This window comes from Solanum verrucosum, unplaced genomic scaffold, assembly GCF_900185275.1.
Source record: "Solanum verrucosum unplaced genomic scaffold, falcon-dt-bn FXZP01001294.1, whole genome shotgun sequence".
Taxonomy (NCBI): Eukaryota; Viridiplantae; Streptophyta; class Magnoliopsida; order Solanales; family Solanaceae; genus Solanum; species Solanum verrucosum.
In genome coordinates, this window is record NW_026020074.1 from 7,255 (window position 1) to 17,463 (window position 10,209).

The 10,209-nt window shown below is 45.9% G+C and overlaps 1 protein-coding gene across 1 annotated transcript; it reads right to left on the bottom strand.

Annotated features, from left to right (window-relative positions):
* Nucleotides 1–647: 647 nt before the first annotated feature.
* Nucleotides 648–8,606, bottom strand: LOC125823941 (uncharacterized). The gene is made up of 6 exons (XM_049503287.1): nucleotides 8,087–8,606; nucleotides 7,397–7,662; nucleotides 7,024–7,173; nucleotides 5,670–5,786; nucleotides 3,566–3,737; nucleotides 648–850 (listed from the first exon to the last, which is right to left on the bottom strand). Exons 1-6 carry the CDS (start codon nucleotides 8,604–8,606, stop codon nucleotides 648–650), a joined length of 1,428 nt encoding a protein of 475 aa, XP_049359244.1.
* Between the last annotated feature and the right edge of the window lie 1,603 nt (nucleotides 8,607–10,209).

Sequence of the window (10,209 nt, forward strand, 5' to 3'; positions counted from 1 at the left end):
TCCTCCTGTCTAGCTCTCTTGCCGCTGCCCCCTTGGGCCTCGCAACGGAGCTGCTCAATAGTGCGGACATGGTCCACTACATCCAGAAATGAGCGGCCCGCTGAAACCAAAGACTGAGTCTCAATCCGCAACTGTAGTCTCAAACCCCGAACAAAAACATGAACCCTCTCCTCCTCAGTAGGTAATATCATGGAGGCATGCCTAGAGAGCTCGTGGAATCGGGCCTCATACTCTGATACTGTCATGGAGCCTTTTCTAACCGGTAGAGACCCAGCTGGCATGGTCTCTAAATATGTACGCCACCACTGCCTAGTGGGACCGTCTAGTTGGTAAGCGGTGAAGTCTGCTCATCTCCACTCCACTAAACCCAAAGTCTGTAGCCACTCGCGGCAAGTAAGTATAAACTCGTGGGCATCCTCACCCACAGTCCCAGAAAACGTCAGCGGTGATAGTCTAAGGAACACCCCGAGCATCTTCTGTTCCTGAAGTGGCATGACGCTCTCCAAATTGTCATGCTGAACAACTGGTGCCGCTAGCTGCTGAACAACCGGTGCCGCTTGTACAGGCTGGCCCTGCGGTACTGGAGCGGCTGAAGTTGTGGCCTGCTGCATACCCCCAATGGCAGCTAGTATCTGTATGAGCATCGCCTATATACCTGGAGCTGCCACAGGCTCGGGCTGTGGCTGGGCTGGTCCCAGGCCTATCGGTTGCTGCTGTGCTGGAGCTGATGGTATCTCTATCATCGGCTCTGGAGTTTTCTCTCGGTCCTGGGCTGGTGCTGTAGCTCTGGCACGACCTTGAGGTCGGCTTCTACCCTTAGCTGGGGCCCTACCACGCGTGCGAACCATCCCTGTAAAAGAGTGGAACAAGTAAGATTTTCAGAAATCGATAAGACACACAATGCACGACAGCGATACAAAAACGACTCGTTCCTAAAGACATCTTGTAGCCTCCCGAAGATAGGTAACGGACGTGTCCATAACGATCTGTAGGACTCTACTAGACGTTAGCTCTGTACAAGTGAGACCGACGAACCTGGGGCTCTGATACCAATTTCTCAGGTCATGATGACACCTACTATATGACCCACCAGTAGGCAAGCCGACCCATATCCCGGAACTTGAAGTAATGGGATGTTAGCATAGAAAACCAACCAAGCAACTTAAAATAGTAATAAATATAACAATAACACGCAATGAACGGGCGGAAGCGACTAGACATATTTACACAAAATGAATTCCTCCCAAAACCTTGAAGTCACAAGTACAGAGCTGCTAACAAAAGTACAAGTCCTAAAAGTGGACTACAGAAACAAGTTATCTAAAAAGGCAAAAGACACTCAAAAGTAAGTACAGAGGGAGACGGGCAAATCCAGGACGTTGTGTGCTCACCCGTGCCTCCGATCACGACAACAGCTAGCTCGAATCAACGTCGGTAGCTAGTATTCGGACCTGCATCACGAAAATAGATGCAGAGTGTAGTATGAGTACCAAAACAATAGGTACCCAGTAGGCATCAGGCCGACTGAGCAAGATAAGCAAAAGTGAACTGAAATGCGAATAAAGGGTCACAATCAAGGGCAAAAGAGTAGTAAATGTGGGTATGTACACGAGTGTACGGGCAACAAAGACAAGGAATCTAACTAACTCCGTCGGGCTCCCATAAACTCGACGGGTACGCTCGTGCACAATAAAAGAAACCACCTGCACGGACCCCTATAAGTCCGGAAGATGCACTGGCAGTTGAAGTAAAAGAATGGAGCTAGAAGGTCTATCACAATATTACCGATTTCTGGACTTTAACTAAACCATTCCCAATTATATTCCAAGTTATCGTTATGTCCCGGACTTTAATCGGAACATATCCAACCTCCAAAACGTCAACCTACAGATCAGAGTAATCAAGACTAAACTGAAGCTTCAATAAGGAATTGGGAATGCAACACGTGCAAGCTGGACCACAGACTTGAACCGGGTACTATAGCTAATGAGTCAACCTATATAGGCTGGACCACGAACTCAAACCGGGTACTGTAGCCCAAGGTCGGGCATGGTTGGGCTGGACCACAGACTCGAACCGGGTACTGTAGCTAAAATTAGATCACAGGTAAGCTGGACCACGGACTCTAACCGGGAATCTATAGCCGATTGAAAAGCATGACATTATGGATACAAGATCATAAGCTGAGTTACTGCCTAGCTAAGGCTCAGACTATCAGACTCAAGTCTGCTATATCAGTCTACAAGGGCTGACCATCTGTAACAACGTCAGACCCACAATTGGAATCCCAAAAACGAATCCGTGAAAACGTCCCAAAAACCTTATTAAAGTAATACCCCAAAATTTAGCACTAAATATGCCTAAAACATAGCAAATCAGCCCCAACAATTAAAATCATTAATAAGTCTTGACTGACGACTTGGCAGCCCCTTGATCACAAACTTCTGGAAAAACGAGACCCTTCCAACCCAAACAGATTATACCACGACGATCCTTGCGAAAAACTCTACAAGTTAGCCCTAAGAATGACTCAAAATGGACCTAGATGATCAAATCTAACCTTTCAAAGTTCAACAAAAATTCATTCCGAAAAGCACTCTAGCAGTAGGTAAATTCGATTCCTTACCTCAAACGAAGCCTCCCCTCGATTTCTGAGCTCACCTCTAAATTTCCCACGAAATTCTCTTGAAATTAGCCTTCTGAATCACCTAATTTGAACTTAAAATGGAGGACATATCTATGTTTGAACAAGAGGAAAAAAAATGGACGAAAATTGTCCTTAAATCTGGAAATTTCAAGATTACAACACGCTGCCACGTGGCGTCGCGTGGCTCTGCAACGTCACCACCGCGATAGAATTCAACAACTCTTCAAATTTAAATTTCGATGTGCCGAACTCGTTCGGAGTCGGAAAAACACAAACCATATATAGAATTGATTGGAAATGATATTTCAGACTCAATAGTGTAGTCGAAATTTCCATTGGAGGTCATTTCGATGAAAAGTGGGTCCCACACCCAGTATCGTTTTGAGCCAAATTCCACAACGGGCATCTAAAGCCTCGGAAAGAAAACAAAGGGTCGTTCTAGACCAAAATAGATATTCCGAAGATAACCTAGCTGTCAGAATTATCATCTGAGCACGTCTTCCAAGAAAGTTGACCAAAGTCAACTATAGGTCAATTTGCAAGGGTAAAAACGTCAAATGGCCATAAACTCGTATGATTGCCTCGATTCTCATGTTGACCATGTTACTAGCCAAATTTGGCCATTCTAGAGATTATGGAATCGTCAGAATTTTATTCTGAGGTCTTTTACCTGAATTTATGATCGAAGTCGACTTTTCAAGATATAAAATCTTCAAAACAAGGAAACGGGTATAGAACCCAAACGAATGACCAGCCGACCGAACAGTTAGTGCCAGCGAGTCATAAATGACTTGGGGTCACTACAGGAACACTCTAAACGATAGAATGAATGCTTTAATTTAAAAATGTTTTGGAGGGTCATTATAATATTTCCTACTAAAAGAACTTTCGTCCGCGAAAGTAAGAGTCAAGAAGTACCTGAAGGCTCAAATAAGCCGGGGAACTGCACCCGCATCTCATGCTCGGTCTCCCAGGTAGCCTCCTCAACTAGACAATCTCTCCAATGGACCTTAACCACAGGAATGGCTCTGGAACGCAACCGTCTGACATCTCTGACCAAAATAGTAACTGGCTCCTCAATGTATCTCAACTGTCATCTAAGTCCACTGCATCATACTGAATCACATGGGACTCATATGGAAAAAACCGACGCAACATCGAAATATGAAAAACTAGGTGAATAGCTAAAAAGGCCGGTAGCAAAGCTAACTCATATGCGACCTCCCCAACCGTCCTCAATATCTCAAAATGACCTATATACCTGGGGCTAAACTTGCCCCACCTCCCAAATCTCATTACACCTTCATGGGCGACACACAGAGGAATACTTTATCACCAATAGCAAATTTCAACAGTCGACGCCTACGGTCTGCATAACTCTGATGTGTACTCTGGGTTGTCCTGAGCCTATCCTGAATCACGCTCACATGATCTAAAGCCTCTCGCATCAAGTTTGTACCGCGCGGCCTGGGCTCTGTAGACTCAAACCAACCAACTGGAGAGCGACAACGCCTACCATATAAGTCCTCGAATGGGGCCATCTGAATTCTCGAGTGGTAGCTGTTCTTGTACGCAAACTCTGTCAAAGGCAAATATTGGTCCCACTGACCTCCAAAATCCATAACACAATCTCGTAACATGTCCTCAAGAACCTGAATCGTGCGCTCCGACTGACCATCAGTCTGCGGGTGGAAAGATGTGCTAAGGTTAACCTGGGTACCCAACTCATCCCGGAAGGTCCTCTAGAAGCTAGATGTGAACTGTGGGCCCCAGTCTGAGATGATGGAAACAAGCACACCATGAAGACGAACCACATCTCAAATGTAGATACAGGCTAACCTCTCAGCACTGTAGGAAGTATGGACAGGAATAAAGTGTGCTGACTTGGTCTAATGCTGCTCATGCTCCTCCCGGGTCCACGAGTATACTAGAATGTCATCTATGAAGACAATGACAAACGAATCCATGTACGGCCTAAACACCCTACTCATCAAGTCCATGAACGTGGCAGGGGCATTAGTTAACCCAAAAGACATCACTAGGAACACATAGTGGCCGTAACGAGTCCTAAATGCAGTTTTAGGGACGTCTGCTACCGTAATCCTCAACTGGTGGTAGCCGGATCTTAAATCAATCTTAGAAAATACCACGGCACCCTGAAGTTCGTCAAATAGATTATCAATCATAGGCATAGGGTAACAGTTCTTCATCGTCACATTGTTCAAATGCTTGTAGTTGATCCACAATCGCATAGTATCGTCCTTCTTTTTCACGAAGAGGACTGGGCACCCCAAGGTGATACACTAAGCCGGATGAATCCCTTATCTAAGAGATCCTGAATATGATCACTAAGCTGCTTGAGCTCTACGGCTCTACTTCAATAGAAAAGTCAATGTCACGATCAAGAGGGAGACCAGGCAGATCGGCAGGAAACACATCTGTAAACTCTCAAACAATAGGTACGACCCACTCTACTAACATCTCTAACAGAAGCTAAATAAGCCAAACACCCTCTAGCCATCAACCTTCGGGCCTGAACAAAAGATATCACCCCAACTGGCGTGCGACTACAATAGCCCGCCACACCACTGGTGGAATACCAGGCATGGCAAAAGTAAAGGTCTGGCATAGCAATCCATGACCGCACGGTGGGGGGATATCCAATCCATACCCAAAATCAAATCAAAATCCACCATTTCTAGCAAAATGAGATCAACCCTAGTGTCTCGCCTCTGAATAGTCACCACACAAGATCTAAATACCTGATCCATTACTAAAGAATCACCTACCGGGGTCGAAACACGCAACGGCTCAACCAATAGCTCTGATCATACTCAATCGAGGAACACAATAAACAGATATATAAGAATAAGTAGAGCCTTGATGAAATAAGGTGAATGCGGCTGATGGAATATAACACTGTACCTGTGATCACATCGTCCGAGGTCTAAGCATCTTTTCTAGCTGAGCTGCATAAAGTGGACCAGGGCTCCCCTACCCTATGCATCGCTCTGCCCCTAACCTGCCTCCTCGGAGACCACCCCGTATACCCTGGTGACCACCCTCCGTCCTGTCCTGGCCTCGCCTCTAGCTGGAAGTGATGGCGCTGGCGCATGCTAGCTGCCTGTGGACGGGTAAGCTAACGTGCATGGGGACATCGCGGGCCAATATCTAACTCCCCACACTCACAGCACCCTGGAACTGTCGTGAGAGCTGGAGGTCGGCTACCCCGGCAGAAGAACCCATCTGTGAACCTACCTCGGCCCCGACTAGGACCGGCACTAAAACCAATATAGGATGCTGATCACCCTAAGATGTCTGGAGAGAGGACTGGAAGGGGGACTAGACTGACCCTACTGAAAACATCTGTTGAATCTATCATAAGACTCTCGGGTCTAAACGAGCCTATCATGGCTATCCTCCTGTCTAGCTCTCTTCCGCTGCCCCTTGGCCTCGCGACGGAGCCCAAAATTGGGTCTAAAAAGGATTGTGGGACACAATTGGAATCCCAAAAACGTAACGTGAAAACTCCCAAATACCTTACTAAACTAATACCCCAAAATTTAGCACAAAAGATGTCTAAACATAGCAAATCAGCCCCAACAATTAAAATCATTAATAAGTCTTGACTGACGACTTGGCAGCCCCTTGATCACAAATTCTGGAAAAAACGAGACCCTTCCAACCCAAACAGATTATACCACGACGATCCTTGTGAAAAAACTCTACAAGTTAGCCTCAAGAATGACTCAAAACGGACCTTAGATGATCAAGATCTAACCTTTAAAGTTCAACAAAAATTCATTCCGAAAACACTCTAGCAGTAGCTAAATTCGATTCCTTACCTCAAACGAAGCCTCCCCTCACGTTTCTGAGCACACCTTAGATTCCCCATGAAATTCTCTTGAAATTAGCCTTTTGAATCACCTAATTTGAGCTTAAAATGGAGGAGATATCTATGTGTGAAGATGAGGAAAAAAAAAGGATGAAAATTGTCCTTAAATATGGAAATTTCCAAATTTCAACACCACTCCTGCCACGTCACCAAGCGTTAGAATCAACAACTCTTCAAATTATATTTCGATGTTCCGAACTCGTTCGGAGTCAGAAAAACACAAACCTATATGAATCTGATTGGAAATGATATTTCGACTCAACGATGAATCGGAATTTCCATTGGAGATCTTTCGATGAAAAGTGGGTCTCACACCCAGTATATTTTGAGCCAGATCTACAACGGGAATCTAAAGCCTCGGGAAGTGAACAAAGGGTCGTTCTAGACCAAAATAGATATTCTGAAGCAACCTAGCTATTAGAATTTCCATCTGAGCACGTCTTCCAAGAAGGTTGACCAAAGTCAACTATAGGCCAATTACAAGGGCAAAAACGTCAAATGGCCCTAAACTCGTACCGATTGCCTTGATACTCGTGTTGACCATGCTACTAGCCAAATTTGCCATCCGAGCTGATGGAATCGTCAGAAGTTTATTCTGAGGTCTTTTACCTGAATTTATGATCGAAGTCAACTTTTAAAGTTATAAAATCTCAAAACAGGGAAACAGGTATAAAACCCAAACGAATGACCAGGCGACCGAACAGTCAGTGCCAGCAAGTCATAAATGACATGGGGTCACTACAGGAACGCTTTAAACGATGGAATGAATGCTTTAATTTAAAAATGACTTGGGGGTCATTACAATATCCACTACTAAAAGAACTTTCGTCGCGAAAGTAAGAGTCAAGAAGTACCTGAAGGCTCAAATAAGCCGGGGAACTGCGCCCACATCTCATGCTCGGTCTCCTAGGTAGCCTCCTCAACTGGACGATGTCTCCAATGGACCTTAACCACAGGAATGGCTCTGGAACGCAACCGTCTGACATCTCTGACCAAATAGCAACTGGCTCCTCAATGTATCTCAAACTGTCATCCAAGTCAACTGCATCATACTGAATCACATGGGACTCATCTGGAACACACCGGCGCAACATCGAAACATGAAAAACTGGGTGAATAGCTGAAAAGGCCGGGGGCAAAGCTAACTTATATGCGACCTCCCCAACTGTCCTCAATATCTCAAAAGGACCTATATACCTAGGGCTAAGCTTGCCCCGCCTCCCAAATCTCATTACACCTTCATGGGCGACACACGGAGGAATACTTATCACCAACAACAAATTTCAACGGTCGACGCCTACGGTCTACATAACTCTGATGTCTACTCTTGGTTATCCTGAGCCTATCCTGAATCACCCTCACATGATCTAAAGCCTCTCGCATCAAGTCTGTACCGCGCGGCCTGGGCTCTGTAGACTCAAACCAACCAACTGGAGAGCGACAACGCCTACCATATAAGTCCTCGAATGGGCCCATCTGAATACTCGAGGGGTAGCTGTTGTTGTACGCAAACTCTGCCAAAGGCTAATACTGGTCCCACTAACCCACAAAATCTATAACACAAGCCCGCAACATGTCCTCAAGAGCTTGAATCATGCGCTCTGACTGACCATCAGTCTGCGGGTGGAAAGCTGTGCTTAGGTCAACAGGGGTACCCAACTCATCCTGGAAGGGCCTCCAGAAGCTAGATGTGAACTGGTGGTCCCGGTATGAGATGAGAGAAACAGGAACACCATGAAGAAGAACCACCTCTCGAGTGTAGATACGGGCTAACCTCTCAGCACTGTACGAAGTATGGACATGAATGAAGTGAGCTGAATTGGTCAATCGATCCACGATGACCAAGATACTATCACTACCACGGGAAGTGCGGGGTAATCTTACAACGAAGTCCACGGTGATCCTCTCCCATTTCCACTCAGAAATGGGTAATCTCTGAAGCTCGCCACTAGGCCTCAAATGCTTGGCCTTAACCTGCTGACAACTCAAGCAACGCGATACATAATTCACAATATCTCTCCTCATGCCGCTCCACCAGTAGTGCTGTCTCAAGTCCCGATACATCTTAGCTGTGCCCGGATGAATAGAATATTTGGATCATGGGCCTCGGTAAGAATCATCTGAATCAAACCCCCAACTCTTGGAATACAAAATCGATCACCAAATCATAAAACCCCATCTAAATCTAAGGTAGCCAAGCCAGTGTCACCTCCCAAAACTGATCTCGAAGTGCCACTAAGTCCTCATCCTCAAACTGACGGCTGCGAATCCGATCCAGCAGAGATGACTGAGTATCCACAAAAGCTAGTACACACCGGGAATCAGAGATATCAAGCAGTATCATCCGGTTAGCTAAGGACTGGATGTCCAAAGCTAAGGGTCGCTCTGTTGTAGAAAGAAAGGCTAGACTACTGATACTACTGCCTTCCACTCAAGGCGTCCGCTACTACATTCGCCTTGCCCGGATGGTAGAGAATAGAGAGGTCATAGTACTCAGGAGCTCAATCCAACGGCGCTGTCTCGAATTAAGATCCCTCTGGCTTATAATGTACTGAAGGCTCCTGTGATAAGTATAGATCTCTCATCGAACTCTATATAGGTAATGCCTCCAAATCTTAAGTGCAAAAACTACCGGCGCAAACTAAGTCATGAGTGGGGTAGTTGCGCTCGTGCGACTTAAGCTGCCTCGACGAATAATCAATAACGCGGCCCAGCTGCATCAATACACAATCTAAACCAATGCCGAATCGTCACAATAAACAGTAAACTCCTAGCCCTCAACTGGAAGAGTCAATATAGGAGCGGTGTTAAGTAACACCTTAAGCCTCAGAAAGCTCCTCTGACATTCCTCCGACCACACAAACGGAACATCCTGGCTAGTCAACCGAGTCAAAGGCGCTGCTATAGTAGAAAATCCCTCAACAAAACGCCTGTAATAGCCTGCCAATACGACGAAGCTATGAATCTCAGTCACAGAGGTGGGACTTGCCTAATCACGAATGGCCTCAATCTTAGCGGGATCTACCATAATGCCTTCCTTAGAAACCACGAGCCCCAAAAATGCTACGGACTTAAGCCAAAACTCGCACTTTGAGAACTTGGCATAAATTCGCTGGCCTCTCAAAGTCTTGAGCACTATCCTCAAATGCTGCTCATGCCCCTCTCGGCTCCGCGAGTATACTATAATATCATCTATGAAGACTATAACAAACGAATCCAAGTACAGCCTAAACATCCTAGTCATCAAGTACATGAACGCGGCAAGGGCGTTAGTCAACCCAAAAGACTTCACTGGGAACTCAAAGTGGCCGTAACGAGTCCTAAATGCAGTTTTAGGGACGTGTGCTGCCCCAATCCTCAACTGGTGGTAGCCGGATCTTAAATCATTCTTAGAAAATACCACGGCACCCTGAAGTTCGTCAAATAGATCATCAATCCTCGGCATGGGGTAACGGTTCTTCACCGTCACCTTGTTCAACTGTCTGTAGTCGATCCGCAATCGCATAGTACCGTCCTTCTTCTTCACGAAGAGGATTGGGCACCCCAAGGTGATATACTTAGCCGAATGAATCCCTTATCTACAAGATACTGAATCTGAACACTAAACTCGTTGATCTCTACGGGGGACATACGGTACGGTGGTCTAGAAATGGGCTTAGTGCCCGGC